At 36.5% G+C, this 18,573-nt stretch overlaps 2 protein-coding genes across 4 annotated transcripts; one reads left to right on the forward strand and one right to left on the reverse strand.

The window, feature by feature from the left end:
- The first annotated feature begins 1,640 nt into the window (after positions 1-1,640).
- LOC113760657 (protein LNK1) lies at positions 1,641-12,309 on the forward strand. Of its 2 annotated transcripts, none has more exons than XM_027303328.1 (9): positions 1,641-1,805; positions 2,369-2,476; positions 7,179-7,765; positions 7,849-8,185; positions 8,309-8,383; positions 8,632-9,324; positions 10,408-10,559; positions 11,668-11,803; positions 11,878-12,309. In XM_027303328.1, the coding sequence occupies exons 2-9, from the start codon at positions 2,453-2,455 to the stop codon at positions 11,941-11,943; spliced, it is 2,070 nt and encodes a 689-aa protein (XP_027159129.1). In that variant the 5' UTR covers positions 1,641-1,805; positions 2,369-2,452; the 3' UTR covers positions 11,944-12,309. The 2 variants fall into 2 exon arrangements, with proteins under 2 accessions (XP_027159129.1, XP_027159130.1); XM_027303329.1 differs by having other exon boundaries at positions 7,852-8,185.
- Positions 12,310-13,135: 826 nt separating this feature from the next.
- LOC113761758 lies at positions 13,136-16,112 on the reverse strand. 2 transcript variants are annotated; one of them, XM_027304878.1, is made up of 5 exons: positions 15,622-16,112; positions 15,389-15,509; positions 14,892-15,054; positions 14,167-14,260; positions 13,364-13,526 (listed from the first exon to the last, which is right to left on the reverse strand). In XM_027304878.1, exons 1-5 carry the CDS (start codon positions 15,823-15,825, stop codon positions 13,455-13,457), a joined length of 654 nt encoding a protein of 217 aa, XP_027160679.1. In that variant the 5' UTR covers positions 15,826-16,112; the 3' UTR covers positions 13,364-13,454. The 2 variants fall into 2 exon arrangements, with proteins under 2 accessions (XP_027160678.1, XP_027160679.1); XM_027304877.1 differs by lacking the exon at positions 14,167-14,260 and having other exon boundaries at positions 13,136-13,526.
- Between the last annotated feature and the right edge of the window lie 2,461 nt (positions 16,113-18,573).

An 18,573-nucleotide genomic window follows, 5' to 3' on the forward strand; every position in this document is an offset into this window, starting at 1 on the left:
GAATTCAAGCGTCCTGTTATGTCAAATCTGTGGTATTTGTAAATTCATGACATTTCAAATTTCTTAAATCATATGGAAAAATTTTAGAGTCACCCAAAAATATTGCCATTCTAAAATCCTATGGCTTTCTTGATTATTGCTTTTCTCATCACTTAAATTTTTTATATCTTCATACAAATCTTATCCTAACACAAAAATAACACTGAAACTCTCCGATATAATTTTGATTCTAGATTTTCAATCGTGTCATTTCAAGAATCCCATGATTTCAATTATTGTAAAAAGAAGACACCATTGGTGATCATTCTCGATATTGATATATTGAATTTTAGATTTTTTTTTATTAAGTAACTTTTTAATCTATGCGTGGTCAAGTTGAAGGTAATGAGCAATTTGTTTTCGTTAAGTAATAATTATCCTGAAAATGAAAAAAAAAAAATACTAGCAAATAAACGAGACTTTATAAGGATCAAAACAGATCACAAAGTCTTCAAACCTCGTGAACTTTGGATGAAACATGAGCCGAGGATGGGACGACTCTTTTTGCCCACAGACAACTTTGTAAGGCCCAGGCTAGGCCTTCAGTAAATGTATTAGGCCCATTTAGGTGTTGCACGGCAATCCAATTTAGTACTTAAATTTAACGGAATCAGATCTTATTGTATCGGGACAATTTGATAACAAAAAATTGAACATCTGAATTGAATTAACTAAGTGGCACTGAATTTTCTAAACAAAACTTGCTCTCAAAATTAATTAATAAACCATTCACTTATCACTGAATGTAATATGCACTCAATTATATTGGATTTAATACTTAACAATTCAATAACTTAATGGATTCACACTTCAGATTTCATATTTCGAATTGAAGTTTGATCAAACGCACCACCCTTAATTTTACACTATAAAAGTAAAGATCTTCTTGTAAAACAAATTTTTTTTGGGGGGTTTTTTTTCAATGGGTATTTTAATGCTGCTATCATTCATTTTTCTTCATATGTTTGTATACTGCATTTTCAGTCTCCAAATAAAAATCATTACCTATGGAACATTAAAAAAAACCAAAAAATAAAAAAAAAGCAGTTCTCTTTTTTAAAATAAAAAAAAGAACTGCAAATATTCTCTTAGGGGTTTATTCCATAAACTATCCAAAACTAGCAAAGATACAAATGAGTCAGCATCACAAAAAAAAAAACCAATAAAATGCAAACGTTATCACTTATCAACTTTCCACCGCAGTATTACACCCGCCGAAGCAACTAGAACGGCCGCAAAACAAGTGTCCACCGTTGAAAACCATGTCCGCAATTTTTACCCACAACCCGTTTCTCCTTTCCGACCGTACAACCACCCCAGAAAATTGACACGTGTCTAACCTCACTAAAACGTAACACGCACCTGGACCAATCACGTCGCAGAAACAGATCGTATCTCCAGCCGCCCTCTCGTCCACGAATTCTGATACCCACCCGTCGCTCTACCGCCCTTGTTTTGATCTCCTTCCCACGTGGCACCTCATGCGTATCACTCATTATTTAAATAATATTAACAATTTCTTTAAAATATTCATACCCATAAGAAGAGAAAATTTTTTTTTACTTGTATTATTTTTTTTATTTCTCTCTCCCCCCCCCACCCCAACAGCCGCTGAGCAATATCCTTCTTCCTTTATCTCTCTCCTGTCTTCCCTGGTTTCTAGAACCTCCCAGATTTGTGTCCTTCATCATCAAATTAGGGTTTTGCCACTGCGTTACTGGATTCAATCGAAATTTCTTACTTTCTGCATAGTTCTTGATTTTCCGGTGAGTTTTCCGTCAAGTATCTTTGTTTAAGCTATCAACTTTAGCTGAAAATAGTACTTCTAGTTTTTTTTATTTTTTTTTATTTTTAACTGGACTGTTTTAGTCTTGTTATTGGCTTTCTTCTTTGTTTGATTTTCATATGTAAGCTTTAAAAAAAAAAAAAATCTTCATATGTAACTTGTTTTATGCTGTGCCATATGCTTTTTGTGGTTGTTGAGAAATGAAGGAAGATAAAAAGCAAGTTTAATATGATAACAAAGCTATTTCAAGTTTTCATTTCTTAAAGTAGAACTGAGGTGAATTTACTAAAGCTTGTACTTAGCTGAAGTAAAGATCTTACCTTTTTTTATTTATTTTTATTTTTTTCAAAGATCCCTTTAGATCAGAATTCTGTTCTCTATGCTTGTTTTGCTTTTCAGAAAAAATAAAAACTTTTCCTCTTTTTTTTTTCTCCTTCTTCTCATTTTTGTTGTCTTTGAATTGATGGAATAGGAAAGAAATCAATTGGAGATCAGATTCTAATGCTTTTGTCCTTTTCTGTGTTTGAAATTCTACGAACGAAGGTGGGAAGAGGGTTTGGGTTGTGGAGTATGATACCAGATCAGCAAGCTGCATGTGGTTTGAGTTCTGGTTGAGAAATTGTAGGAATGTCAGACTTGTCCATGTATGAGGTACTGTAACTTTTCCGATTGGTCAATTTGCATCTATGCTTGCATACCCAATCTGCTCTTGTGATTGCTTAAATGAGGTTAGCATTTTGGTCAGCCTATGATGACTTGATCATCATAGGTTGGCATTTTGAACCATGTTGTTAACATGGTTCAAAACTTGGCCTCTCGGTTTATGTATTTTATGGTAGCTAGTACACGGGAGATATAACGAATTCTGGTCATTAAGAAGCTTCCAAGTTGTTGAAGGTGTTAAATGTAATGCAACTCTATAATTGGAATATTCTGTCACTGGCAACAGCAATCTTTTGTTGCTCAGATTTGAATTCAGTAACAACATGGTAGTGCAACAGTAAATGCTTAACTTCCTTGACCTTACTCAGGATAGGTGACGAGGTTAATAAATAATTCATGAGAACTTGCTGATGATCAAAGTAACGGTCAGCATAGTTAACTGATATGCAAATGATTACTACATATGCTTTCTTAAATATGACAGCTATGGATAGTCTATAATACTTGGAATTTCTGTCTCTTTATGGTGATTTGAGAATGGTCTTGATGCAATTGAATATCGTGCATGATGATATTGATCGAAAAAGTAGATATTGGGCAATTAAAAGTATCCGACACGTTGAACATATTGAAGTTTGACAACTTCTAGGTTGTTTCCCTTTGTCAGCTACCTATTGCAGTGTGGGACTTATTCTTGAATTTAATTTTCTACCAAAGACGTATTGGGCTACACGCTCTTCACATGAGAACCTGTAGATAGGTTGCAAAACTTTTGTCCGTTAGTGTTATTTCCACAGTGATATCAATGATGGAGGACTCCTTAAGTGCCATGTATACGTAATATGTCTTACATAAAGAGGCTAAGTTTCAGAAACCAGATCTGTAGCTTTTAAGCAGTGGGTGGACATATCAATGTCTGTCAGCTGACCACCAGATACGAATTAAATCTATATTATCGGAGGACATTTTTTGATATTATAGTTATTTAGTAATTTCTCCTTTTAACTAGAGAGAAGTTCAAGAAAGATAGGAAATTTATATTGGAAAATTGTTTATTGTTTTTATTGGTATTTATATTGAATTGAAGAAGATCAAATGCTTATAACTTCTTTGCTTCCCTAGTTGATATGATAAGATTTTAGGTCCCACACTATCATGTCCAAAGATGTCATGATTGGTAGTCATAGTTCTTTTCTCTAATTTAATTTAGTTTATAGACCTTATTTGCTACAAAGGACAACACAACTTGCGAAAGCATTGAATACAAATAGCCAATCTCCTATGCACTTATAACAATGGAAAAACTTTATACCTGCTTGAAAAAACAGAATGGAAGATGTGCAAGCCACTGACGGATAAACAAGCATGAAAGAAATAACTGACACATGGTTCACGATCTAACCAGCGTCGACTTCATTTTCAACTCCTTTTTTGTCTTTTCAATGGCTTTGTTTGTAAGTACATTCCATCTTGCTCACAAAACTCAATGATGCATATGTTGAGTTTTGAAGAATCTGTCCTTGGTTTGTATAATGTTATGGTAACAATCATGTCTATAAATTTTTGGATTGATTATATTTAGGTGAACGGACAATTTTGAAACATTATACCGTGACTTTTTTGGGCCACGGGTTGTTGGGGTTTTTCTTTTACTATTTCTGCATAATGGTTCTTCATATGTTAAATTTTTGCTGTATTTTTTTTTTCTGGCTAACGAAAGTGCTGTTCCTCACTGAAACATTATTGAGTTCGTGCACAATAGCAACGTAATGGCTGAAAAATTTTGCAACACTACTTGATACTAAAAGCAAGATGTGAAATTATTCTGCTGCTTATAGGCATTTAAATTGTGCAGATATTCTCTAACTTTAATGCATTTGTTCTCACAAGCGTAGTTTTTAGAAAATATCTGTAATATAACCACAATCATCTATTATAAACAATATTTTTTTTGGAATAGTCACTATACTTATACTTTCTGCTCTTGAATCTATTTGTCTTTAGGCCTTCCTTGAAATATCTCATTTCTTTTGTCCTTCAATAAAGTGAATAACATGTTATCAGTATCAAGTTGGAGACCTTGAGCATAGCTTAGTTTTCTTGTATGTTTATAATAAGCTTTGGCCAAAAGGTGAAGTTTTTCTATAGGAAGTTATAACTTTGAGGCGGATGAATAATCATTTTGCTTATGTGAGATAAGGTCATATAAACCTTTCAATAGATGAAGCCTAGTGCGCTGGCTTCCTCAGTACTGCGAAGCAAAAATGACGAGACACTTGAGTTGTTGAGCTTCATTGAATTCGATATTCTACAAGTGATGGTTGTATTCAAGTGGGAGCTATACAGAATTCAATTTCTAGCGTTTCCTAAATATTTTGCTTTTTTTACTTGGTATATAATTCAAATCTGTAAAATCTATAATTGGGAATGCTACTAACAGGGGGCAGAAAAGTATACTGCCTCGAAAAAGATTAGAGTTCCAAACAATCTTTGTGCTATTCTATTTTGTATTTTTCCCCCTTTTCTTCTCACCCAGTCATTTATTGGCTCGCCATCGGAACAACTTTGCATAGTTTTCACTTAGCTGTGCATGAAATCTAAAGGTCGTTGGTCACTTCTGTTTGTCGAGATTGAGAACTTATAGTCACATTGGAATGTATTTTAATTGCTAAATTTTGTTTGAAGTAGTCATGTACTCGTGTTCTTTGATGTCGTCATTGAGGTTTTGAAAAAAAACTCCTTTTAGGGCTATAAAAATAAGTTGTAGATTTTTTGTCTTTTTCCAACAAAATGCATCTTTGGACTAAAGAGCACAAGACCTAAGTTAGATAAGAACTGAATTTTAGCTCATTGAAAATTTGTAAACATCAGTTATGTATTGACTTAATCATGGGATTTTGTAGAGAGTGCACCATCCGTACATTGTGGATGTTGTTGACTTTGCAAAAGCAAGAGGGCAACATCTTGCAAAAGACTGGGCATTAGTGACTAGGCACACCATGGAAATAGCCAAACTTATGCAACTATATGTCAAGGGAGTTTTTAAATGAGTTGTTAAGTTATTTGTTTTTGTAGGAGTGTGTGTTCTGTGTTAAGAGTGTACAATATGTTTGAAAGAACAAAGAATTTGACCAAGTTGCAAGGAAGAGGTTTTGGTTGGGATTTTCAGTCCTGAGAAACACAGATAAGATGATAAACAAGTACTATTGATGCGCTTATTAATAGGTTGTAGTTGTGTTGACATCCTGTTGATTTTTACTTAGTACCATCAACTCCATCTTCTTGGATAACCTGCTTGACAATTGCTGTGAAAGTTTTTTTTTCCTCTTTTGTTGATTTGTTCATCTTGTTCATTCTTACAGTACCATATGTAATGTGGGCCTGATGTCATCATAGATAGAACAAGTTTTGTGTGTTTCTGCCCTTGAAAATCTAAAAGGAGGTGGGACTGAAGGTGCTTGGCATAACATATTCTTGCTTTAACAAGCAAACATATAGGGTGTGTTTGGACAGGAGATTATTTTGGAAAAATTATTTAGAATAACACTGTAGACTTTTGCGATGTGATGCATGTGAGATAAGAAGATGGTTGGGATTATAGAAGGGTGGTTGGAAATTGTCTTTATGATGCAAGCAGAATAATATTTGAAATTTTTTTCCTAAATTATTGTATTCCAATGAACACATAGTTTCCTTTGTAACTTAGTTCAGCTCATAGTTGCTGTAACTATTTTCCAGACTAATTATCTGATATAGGAGTTCAAACACGCTATAAAGACTGTTCATGTTAAGTAATAAGAAAGGCGCAAGTTTTTGCTCCAGATAACTGGATTTAATCTTGCATCTACCATATGATACGATTTTTATAAACTGAGTCACAAGGTGGGCTCAAAATACATCTAGTTTTTTATGCTTTTTTTTTTTTTTAATTTCTTGGTGCATCATAGTTAACCAACTGTTCTACTGTTTGAGATGTTGGATGCTTGTTATTTTCCGTTCTCTTTTGTATATGCCTTCCTATAGCAATCATGTGAAAGCCGAGACAGCAAAAACATGACCTTTCATTTATGTTGATGCTATTGTTTAGAATATTTAGGTGGTCCAAAGTAAATTATGTAGACAAAAATGTTCCTTTTAGTCTTGTATAATCGCTTGGAAAATTTTCCATTCATCCTTAGGACGGAAGTTAAGTCTATTCCTAATTTGTATTTGCTCTAAGGCTATACTGTCTATATCTATTTTCTTTGGAGTTCTTGGTTTGTAGATAAACGTTTGCCCTTTGGTCGGATTGTGTGCTTGTAGTCGATGGGAGTCCTTCACATGAAGATAGATACATAAATTTGCTGTCTTGTTATTTCAGATGTGCCCTTTAAAGATATTTAATGTACTTTTGACATTTTGATGAGGTTGGACTGTGTGATGGTGTTTGGGGATGGAGGGCTCAAAATCATGTTGAATTGGACTATGTATAATTTTATTTGGTATTGTTGGTGTACTGTTGAGCTTCCTCAACGAAGTAAAGTGATGTTTGAAATGTAAAAAATCCAAGTTGGGTGGTGCGACTTGCCTTTGCAACTTCTTATTTATGATACATATGCTATTTTTGTCTCTTCTTTTGGATTTGTTTCACTCATTTTATGGGAGCACTTCTGCAGTTATTACAGCTAAAATTCTGTAACTGCTTTTACAGTTTGGAGACATAGTATGGGATGAATTTTGCCAGAGTGAGGACCATATAGTTCCCCATCCTGTTGGCGAAGCAGCAAGTGAACAATTATTTGTAGGTGACAGCCGTAAAAAACCTCGACATCAGTTTAGTGTTCTGGGTAATTCTAAAGAACAATCAGCAAAAGACATTGTTTGCCAGGAAAAGGACCTAGGAAATACATCAGTTCTGAACAATAGAAGGAAGATAATGTTGGAAAAGAATTCCTGGTCAGACACGCCTGATGGCATATTTCCTTCTTCATGCAATAGTAACTCCGTTAAAGAAGTGCCAAGTTTAGCATCTGATAGTGCCAGGGCATCAAGTCATTGCTTCAAAAGCAGTAATACAGATTTGCTTGGAAATGAGTTATGTACCACTGACTCCATGCTCATCGACGAGAGTGCTGCAGTTGATAGTAACTCGTACAATTATCCTCTGGACCCTCTGTCCCAAACAGACGACGATCTTAGCTTCTTTGACAGTGATCAAAATGGCAAAGATTCCAGTGATTTCTTATACTATAGTTGGCCAGATATTGGAAACTTCGAGGATGTGGACAGGATGTTTAGGTAATTATTGGCCTCATTTTCACTTAGAGTCAATTCTTCAAAACTGCTGTTATAGTTATATTGTTGTACATTTTTCCTTCCAGAAGTTGTGATTCAACGTTTGGACTTGGGGCTAGTAATGAAGATGAATTGGGATGGTTTTCATCATCAGACGCAATTGGAGGATCTGCAGATGCTTTGAAGTCAGAATTCAAAGCTTCATGTCCTGCCTCTGGTGCAATGGCTAAAAACTCAGAAAACCATGAGCCTGTAGGATTAAATGATACCTGCTGTTCTTTGAATGATACTAGCTTTGAAGTGGCATCTGTTAGCTGTAAAAATAATTCCTGGTCGTCAGACAAAGATGAATCCGACACTTTTGGTGATATGTCTGGGACTCGTAGCTATGACAGCAAGGATAATTATAGGCCTAGAAAGCAGGTCAGTAATCTCAATGTATTTTGAAGCTGGTGATAACATTTTCATCTTAGTACTTCTTTCAGAAAAACTCAGTGATGAAACGTTTTGGTTTGAATTAACTGTTTTTTTTTTAATTGTGTGTAGGCTGTTGAGCTCAACAACGAAGTACAACAGAGGATCTCGGCCACCAACATCTCAACAACTGGTAGCACTGGAATGGTATATTTTGTACTTCTGTTTAAGGGAAAAAATTGCAGAGCATGTAATTTTTGCAGTCCAGAAATTTTTAAACTTATTTTAGTGTGGTCTTGCTGTTGGACTTCGTTTTAACAATTGTCAGTCACAATCATGCCTATTTGTTTGTAGCTGCAAGTTGGCAGTGTTAGACATTGTACATTTTATTGGTATTGAAAATGAACTTGGAAAGATTTAAAGTCCTGACTCCATGTAATAATCATCTTTGACAGAGCAATGTGCACAAAAAGCAGCAAAAGAATCAAAGCCGATATGACTCAAAGAGAAAAAATCCATATGGTGGTTCGTTTTACTATAATGGAAGCCTTCCAACTGAAGACAAAGAAGCTCCTTTTGAAGCCACATCTGACCAGAGTCTTCCATCAGGAGGCATTCAGCAGCAAAAACAAGCATCGGGACCTGAATCCTTTGGTTACTTGCAGAATGACATTCCCTACATGCAAGATTGCAGTCATATTTCAGATCACACTTCAATTTTTCCAACACTCTCTGCTGTTAAGTCTGATACTAATGGCTTTAGGAACATTTCTCCCAAGGAGTCCTCCTATTCATCAAATCAGGTGCTTTCTTCAGACAGCTCTCACAGTCCTGCATTTCAGTTGGCTACTGGTGTACATTCTGAAAAGAGGGAAATACCACATCACCAACAACCTCTCCAATCATCATTTAGTAGCAAAGCTGAAAGTATGGAGATGGGGGTTCAGGTCCCCTTGTGTGATCCAGTGTCTGTAGAGAAAAAAGTCCAGTACTTGGGAAAGAATTTTGAAAGTCACACAGATGGTGAAGGAGTTCCTGGAGAATTTGGTTCCTCAACTATGCAGGAGAGCTCTTCTGCGAGTTCTGGTTTAGATGAAATTTCACTGGAAGCCGCAAGTTTTCGCCAGCTTCAACTTGTTATGGAGCAGGTAAATGTCTTTTCAATTATGAAATGTATTACATTGGATGACTTAACCTGTCTACAAGTTCGAGTTGGTGGACATTATATGAATGTATCTCCTTGAGTCTTTTCGTTTGTCAGACAGAGAACCTTTTGAGTTGATATTGAAGGTTCATTGAAAGGTTGACTAAGTCTAAGGACTCAGAGGATGTGTTAGTGTTCTAAATCAAATGAAATATTGTCAGTCAATCTGGTTTTTTAGCTGTACATTCACATGTTGCAGGGTGTAAATCACTTTCTTACATAATCTACTAATTTACATTTGTTTGGAAATGTAAAGGAGTTCTGACTCCTTAATTGAGCAGCTTGAGCCCCCTTTTGCCGACATTTATGTCTATCATACCTATGGTCATGCTTGGGTCATATCTAACTGAAGCAATAGCTTACACTGTTTGATTTTTTTTTTTTTTCTGAACTTCCAATTAGCTTGAGTTAGGAGCTTGCATTGTTCAGTTTTCATATACTTGTTTGCAAGGTTTTTGTCTGTTATCCATCTCGATTCACTGGCCGTGCCCTGTCCCACTACCATGTTTCATCAATACCCTGACCCAGATTTATCTAAACACCCATTGTGAAACCTGCACTGGAACCCTATTCAACTACCATCTTGTCATTTTGTCTCTCTACCTTGTTCTGCTGCCATGTCCCGTTCCTTCTCCACATTCCCTTTCCATTCATTTAACACACAATCCTGTTCCCTTCTGTCTCTCTAGTACCAACTTTGTACTGCTACCTGTCTTTATCTTGTTTACTACTACATATCAACACTTTGTTGCGACCTTGTCCCACTATTCATTCCCTTCTCACAACCCAGGCATGCCAATCCTTGGCCCGCCCCCACACAAAGAATAAAAGGAAAAAACCAGAATAGTAAATAAAGTCAGATATACTAGAGAATCTCACATGTAAAGTGTGGCAAAAATTCTTATTTCTACACTTATACAGATTCCAAATAGGCCCTCATAGCTGGTCATTCTAGACATTCGTAGTTTCCTATTTTTCTTGTCATATTGTACTTAATTACTCACAAGGTTGAATCTCCTTGGTCTAGTTGGATCTGAGGACAAAGCTATGTATACGAGATAGTCTATACCGCTTGGCCCAAAGTGCTGAACAACGCCATAACCAAGCAAATCTGAAGGGTAGCTACTCTGGAGATAATAGAGATGCCAGAGGAGTACCGCTAGCTGAAGGCACAAACAAGTATGTAATCTTTTGTTTTATTTTACCCATTGCATTAAGATATAATTACTTTGGTCTGTTTGACTACTAGTTTGTTTACTAGAGCAGAATGTGGCAATCGCCAATTTCTGTGAGAACTCAGCACTAAATCAGTAAAACCTCTTTTTTCTGCTACATAATTTCTATGTTTTCATCTTTCACATTTAAGATGCTTACTGTCTTTTGATAGTTTTCCAAGGTTGTGAATGGCATCTGTGCTTACTGTGGAATGCTTAATAGTCATAGACATGCAAAGCTACCTGTGTGCTTGCAGAAACTATGGTGCAGCTATCAAGACGTTATAGATATGTAACTTACCTCTAGATTTTCTGCCTTTTTTCTCCTTAGGTCTTGGGCAATGACTTTTTACTCTTTAGGGATTCATTGTGGGTTGACTGATTAAAATTTAGAGCGTCAGATAGCTAAGTTTAATTTGATGCTGTTGTATGTGTAAGTTCTATTATGAAGAATGCCAGACCAGTGATTGAATTCTCATCAACAATAAGATTTCTGTTGATGGATAACCTTGTTCTGGGAGAGAAGTAAAATACTTTTCCCTTTAGAAGTAGTTTCCTTGTCACAGAAGTATATGGCACCAAAAACCCATCTTATTAGATGCTTAACTTACTTGAAAAATGTGACTTTTGTTGGTTGGAAGAGGCATGTCACTTTTATTAACTTTCACACCTATAGATTCATTGTACAATTATTTGGTTCTGGGAGTATCTCATGTAAGCATGGCTGCTGTCCCAGCTGGGGACACCATAATCTCTGCACTCTTTTTGGTATCTCTCGATGTTCTCTTTTGCCAAAAAAGAAAACCATTACCTTCATCATTTTCTTCTTCTTCTTTTTTTGTTTCCTTCTTTTTTCCGATTTTGATTTGGGTGTCTCTTAAGAGTTTCTCTAAATGCTCTTTTGTTTTGTGGGGGGGGGGGGGGGGGGGGAGGGGGGTGTGGGGAAGGTAAATATGAGGTTCATTTGGACACTGAACTGGAATTTGGTATTGATTTCCCTTATTTGTATTGCTTTTCCATCTTCAGTTGGGGGGTCAGTCCAGTTCTTATTCTGTTTAACTACTCTAATTCAGGTGCACTGGATTTATGGATATGGAAACTGGCACAAATCCTATAGATCGGTCCATAGCTCACCTACTATTTCACAGGCCTTCAGAGTCGCCTATCATTACTGCCCAAGACTCTCTGTCTTTGAAGTCACCAACTCTGGTAAGCTCCATAACTGCTTGTGTACATTTCATCTTTTCCTCTTAGATTATCTATAATCATAGGCTTTTTGCTAGATGGAACCTGATCCTATTGAAGTCACAAAAAACGGATTCATGGTTCTGTCAGTAGTCCACCTGTGATGCCTGAGAAATCAGTTAATGATGAAGCAATGGCAGCTGAAACGGAGAAAAGTGTTGGGGATGGCTGACCCAAAAATGTAACAGAAATAACTGATACAGCATAGGAAGAAGGCCTAGGAATTGTATTTAACTACCTTGTGCGCTTGTATAGAAGTATTTTACAGAATTTAGCGAAGTGCGAAGTTGGTCTCCTATTTGGATACTGAACAAGGATATCCCCGCCTCACACAACCCCCCCCCTCCCCCCGGCGCGGCGGGTATCATATGTAATATTTCTACATTGTATTTAGCTTGTAACTATTATATTTCGTGCTGTTTGGCATCAAGTTTTCAATGGTGATTGCTTTGAAAGCAGAAGATTGTGCATAGGTGCCGTTAGTAGGAAGTTTAAGACATTTGCAAGCATATTATTTTCACCACTTGTATGCACAGTATGACGAGTGTTTAATTCGCTTGTAGTACGTGCAGATGTCAGGGATAGTCGTCTTCTGGAGATGTTCAGAATAGTTTGATTCAAGTGTTATCTTGATCATAATTACTGCTCTAGTTCTTGTTCAAGTAAGAAAAACATGTTCCCGTTTGACCGCAAGCCTGAACACAAAGACTAGGCGAGTGGGATGGGAATGAAAGACACGAATAGCCCCAGCCCGAAACCGCACGGGGGGAGGTGTGAAAGGAAAACGTTCTGGTTCCTAATACTGCTATATTGAGTTAGGGAAGACGGTGTGAAAACCAAACATATTCATTCTTGATCCTGCAACACAGAGTCAAGGATGCCCCTTGATATGGATCATGCATCTACGAGGGTTCGTGAAATTTGCAGCTGGACTTGTCTTCTTGGAATCGCTAAGGTTAGTACAGTAGCTAGGGAAGAAGTTAAAGATTTTTCTTACTGTGAGGGTCAATAACACTGAAGAACCAATTCGCCAATAGCAACTTAGGCTATCCAGGGGGATTCGCCAATGAGCTAAACATGGTTGTCAAAAGCTCAATAAAACCCCATCAGAAAACGAAAGAAAAATTTCATAATCCTAAACTAACGCATATACTGCATAAATTTTCACTAGTAACTACGTCAAGCTCTGCATTGTTTTCGATGCTATTTGTATGCATTGATATTCAGCATTTTACCTTTTAGTTCACATGTTATCTCCCCCCGCAATTACCATCATGGTCGGGAACAGTTGCATCAGGCATGAGAAAGGAAAAGAGATTGCTTCAAGATACAGTTTCAGATATTTGTCCTTGGCGCCTGCCACATTTAGACTTGAAAACAATGCGTGCTTTACAAATTTTTTTCACCTCATCCATAATCCAACCGCAACAAAAGCAAAGGTCCATAGATAACATAGATCATGACACGGGCCTGGCCACAGGGTTAACAAAGCTAATCAAACTGCTGTCTAAGCTGCATTTCTGTCTCACTTTTCCATGATGCATGCGATGACTGACCCTTCATCCTCTTAAGCTTCTCCTTGTCTTTGACGGTAGATCCCTTCTTCATGGATTCATCACCACAAACTGGACAGACCATTCCTTTGGCACCAGAGTACGTTTTCAGCATTCCACAGGTTAAGCACATCCTATGAGCAAAACAAAATTAAGTTTCAAAAAGCTCATACATTTACAGAATGAACACATGAAAATACTCAGATTTCAAAGCAAATTTTTACATTTGAAATGGTAATTTAAAGACCAGGTTATAAAGTTTAAACTAGACATTATTACATAGATGGTATCACAATAAGCAAAGCAGTCATAACTGCTAGATGAAGACATCAAGTTTGGGCTACCATTTCTTCTAGAATATTTAATTACCATAGCTGAAATGATACAAGTTCTCTATTCTAATTTTATGCAGCCACGGATATAGGTACACAACTGGTTTCATCTGTTCAATCTCTTATTTACCACTTGGAAGCTGGTACAGCCAATTCCTTTAGCCTAAACGCCTCTACAATCTAAATAAATGGTTGAAATCCAAGGAGAATGGGATATATATATTTCCAGTTTCAAAATCTTAAGTCAACTACTACTCTCCTCCTCAATTCAACATTCTAATATATCACTCTACTACTTAGTGCAAATCCAGATGTAAACCAACCTTTGGTTAACCTTATCCTAGGAATCTTTCGATTAGCTATTTCTTAGTGAAAGGAGGCAAGAATACAAGAATGGCTGTGTGAGTGAAAAGAAGAAGTTTGCATCCTATTATGGTCATACCATGTAGAAGATGGATCCAACAAACAACACTCTGAGAGGGCAATAGACACAGAGCAACCATCTCACAATTGTTTTCTCCAGCAAGTACTCAAATCTGCAGATTAATCTCGAAAAAGAAAACTATAACATCTAAAGCTGTTTACAAGAAGATCACCATTTTAAAGTGCTGAAAATAAAGCGTTTATCACATGTAGGAAAAGTCAAGAAGGGCAGTTAAAAAAAAGGGCAGTTATCACATGTAGGAAAACTCAAGAAGCTGTTTGTTCTTATTAAATGGAGGAACGAAACAGGAATTCTGACTCTAAAATGCTAACTAGAAAATCACTAAATTAAAGGACTGAGGACCAACCATCACAGTACCCAGACATACAAATCAAAACAAACTCACATATGCTAAATGTACGCTTCAATCTCTGTCAAGATTTCCCTTTTTTACCTAGTTTTCATTGTATAAGAAAAATGAACAATTTCTTTCCCTAAGTCTCCAACATGTCACAATTAATTATCACATATTCGTTGAACATCTTTATTTCTTGCAAAATAAGGACTTTCAAAGATCAAAGTACATATTTTATTTGTGTTTGTGGAGCCTTATTCTATTTCCCTTTTATATAGTTTTCTCTATTCTTTTCTGGGTGGGAATGGGGATTAGTGAGAATACAGGAAGAGGATGCACAAACTTATCCTTGTTTGGATCAAGTTGTAGACAGAATACCATACTATACCTCATAAGCTCTGCAGCATTCTCATTCAGATTGCTTGCAGAAGTAGTACGCTTTGCATCTTCTGCAGAGTGAGAGGGGGATGTTCTTGGGATGTTGCCCTCAAAATCGCTCCTCACTCTCTCATGGATTCCAACTAACTGAGCTTTAGCCTCCACTACTGCACCTATAATTCCATATTATAGAACTTTTAATTAAAAAAAAAGGAAGGAAATTAAAATCATGGATTGAGCCACGAAAATATCCGATTAGTACTATGCTTTCATGGACAGCGGTATATATATTTACTGTGTCTCTTCCTAGGTACTCGAAGGTTTGAACGCATGCTAGTTAGTCATGAACCCTTTTTGTTCCTTTACCAACATAAACAATAAGCCATTAAATCCATTGAAGAACTCAATAGACAAATCCCATTTACTCGCAACAATAAGTAACAAAATTAGCAAAGATGAAACCGTGATAAAAGTAAAGGACTAGCATTTTGAGTGGTAGATATTTACCGACAGGTAAATCACTTTTATCTCTGCGATTTCTCCGGCGACTGTGGCGCCGCTTCTGCCCATCGTCATCTTTCGCCGCTTCCTCAACGGAATTGTTCAAAAATTCCGGAGGCCCTGACACCTCCAATAGGGGGAAAAAAGACAAAGGGAAAAACCTCTCCGGTCAGCTGATAGTCTTCACAGCAAGGGGGAGAATTCAAGTATTCAAGATGGGAGTTATAATTAGTACTTACTTCGGAGAAAGCGTCGAAAGCGGAAGGAAGGGAAGAGGAAGAGGAGGGATTGGGGTCGAACAAGGGTTTGTATCGGTTGTCCGAGACTTGGTCGTTTCTACGTTTGCCGCCGTCGTCAGAGTCATAATAATCAAATTCTTCAGCTTTTTCTTCTTCTTCTTCTTCTTCTTCAGATGAGTAGCCCTGCAGGAGAGACAAGCTCATCGTTTCTTAATTAAATTATTTTTGGTCGTCCGGTCGCAGCTAAGCTAAATAATCAGCACAAGTATTGCTGCTGCTCAAAAGACGCCGTTTTCAACTGCTTACAGACCCATGCATGGATCTATTGCTTTCTCCTAATCAGCTAAAATAATCAGCCGACAACAATCTACTCAGTCCTTTGCCCTATAGCCCCCTTAGTAGTACCATAGTTCATTGATGATCCATCTAGAGGAGGAAATCGGCTGAGGTTTGCTTTGAATCGGAGCACATATGATTAGAGACTTTTTACGTTTTGGAAATACCTCAATTCCCTTTAACTTGGTCACAATGCCCAAAGGAGCTGTTTATACCCGTTTCATTCGGTGAATGTGATTAATAGAATTGTTAATATTTGGATTAGCAGTTTTTGGAGGTAATTTTTAAAACTTTTTATTATAGCCGTGCAGGTCAAAATACTTTTATTATAAATGAAGTTGTTGTTTTTTGAAACCGTTTTTAGTGTTTTTGAGATTGTTTTTGTTTGTGTATTACTGTAGTATTGTACATAAAAAAACTTATTTTTTAAAAAATGATCAATCCAAACGGAGCCGAAGTGTTTTCTGCGTTAGGTGATACGTTAACAATTTTTCACTTATTATTTGAATAAGTTTTATCTAAATCATTAATAATCATTTAATTAATTAATTGAGACGTTTCATACTTTACACGATCAAGCATACTTGAACATATTAAAAACTGAACCCCTTAAAATCTAAATTGGATTATTAAATCGAGTCGTATACCGTGTATTCCCATGAAATCTAGATCATAATCTCTAAGCCAACAAAAGGTGTGTGTTTTCTTCAGCATGGGTATCTCTTCCCTAAAAAAGAAGAAACAAGTCGGGAGAGGAACAGAAAAGGGATCTCTTCATGTTTATTTTATGCCATTTGCTTGTTTGATTAGGAGATTATCAAAATATAAGATGAGTAATCAATTACAGTGCAAAACTTGGTGTGGAATGATCCCAATTTAGTGGGTTATATGCACGGAGCAACGAATAGCAGATGTATACGAATGAGCTTACGACCAATAATACCTAATAATGTGGATGAATTGGGGGGCGAAAACTTAAAATCACTTCTCTTTCTCTGCAACATTAATTACACTGTATCAAAATGGTTAGCATGACTTGAATAAAAAATCAAATATTATTTAACTTGCATCGTAAATACAATTTTTAATTATATTTTTATCTTTTTTTTTTTTGGACAATATAACTACTTTATTGATCAAAGAAACCGAGCACATGCAGCAGGAATTTAACATTCCAATTACATCACTATATCCCTACCAAAGTACAAAGACAAAATGAACAAATACTACTAACCAAAGCAATCACGAGACAAGCCAAGTTTCAAAACCAGTTCCCAGTTCAACTTAGTACGAGGGATGCTTCTCCAACCCAGAGTGTCAATAGCAAAGATAGGTTTCTGCTAAAAGATAAAAGTACCAGGCAGTTTATAGAATTATTGTAATTCACTTAATGCGTGGGCGACATGTTATAGTCTCCAAATAGGTAAGCCTCCTCTTCTTCTTATACTAAATTGGCTAGTACATGCATTCCACCTTTTAAAAGCCACGATAAGTGTTAGATTGGGGAATGCGAGATAAAGATCATTGGCTAATAGAGTATCCCGTAATTTTCATTACTACTAGTTATTTACTGAATACTAGGGGTGTACACGAGTCGAATCGAGTTCGAATATTGCCGAACAATGTTGGCATCCTACTCGACTCGAGCTTGAGCTCAATTGAGTTGGGAAAATGGAGGATCGAACTTTACTTGAAGAAAATGTTAAAAAATTCGAACTCGACTCGATGTGGTTCAAACAATTATATGTTATTAGTTTTTTGCCATTAAAGAATTTAATTAAGTATGCAAACTAGCTTGTAAATTAACTGAAACATAATCCCTTAATGGTAAATTTATAATTAAAAATATATTATTTAAATTAAAAAATACTCGACAAGTAGCTCGTTGAACTTGAGTACCATATATTCAAACTCGAAACTCGGCTTACATCCTCACTCGAACTTGACCGAGTTCGAGTCGAGCAGTTGACTGACTCGCAAGCAGCTCAGCTCACAATCAACCCTACTGAGCACTAACAATTGACACTATCGACGAACATTAGAGGCAACTGACCCGATTCACTTCGAGCTTTTTCTTGTCCATGTTCCCTGGGCATCGACTTCTGCTCAGTTGCTCAGTCTAGGGTTGCAACTCAATTGAACAGTTTGACTAGAGCTCACAAGTTGTTCAATCAGCTGCTTGATTCAAACTCGGTCAAAGTCGAACTTGAGCTACTCGATTAAGGGTGTGAGTCAAGTTCGAATGGGATATTACGTACTTGAAAGTTCGTTGAGCTCTATCAAGTACTCGCTATAATATTTAATTAATATTTTAAGAATAGCTAAATTATTCCTTCAACTGAAAATTCTTTGACGAACTCGAGTACAAGCTTGATATTGAGTTCGCGTATCGACTTAATCTCCAACAAGTTGAGCTCAAGCCTGGAATATATTACTTTGAGTCGAGTTTGAGATCAGTATAACTAACTCGCTCGAGCTTGAGCAGTGTATTTGAAGTTTTGAACATCAAACTCGAGTATGAGGATATTCAAGCTCGACCTGGCTCAATATCACCCTAACTCAATTCCTCGTTCAAAATCAAACAAATAACGAAAATTAAACAAACAGTAAGGACAG

Source organism: Coffea eugenioides, chromosome 2 (genome assembly GCF_003713205.1).
Source record: "Coffea eugenioides isolate CCC68of chromosome 2, Ceug_1.0, whole genome shotgun sequence".
NCBI lineage: Eukaryota > Viridiplantae > Streptophyta > Magnoliopsida > Gentianales > Rubiaceae > Coffea > Coffea eugenioides.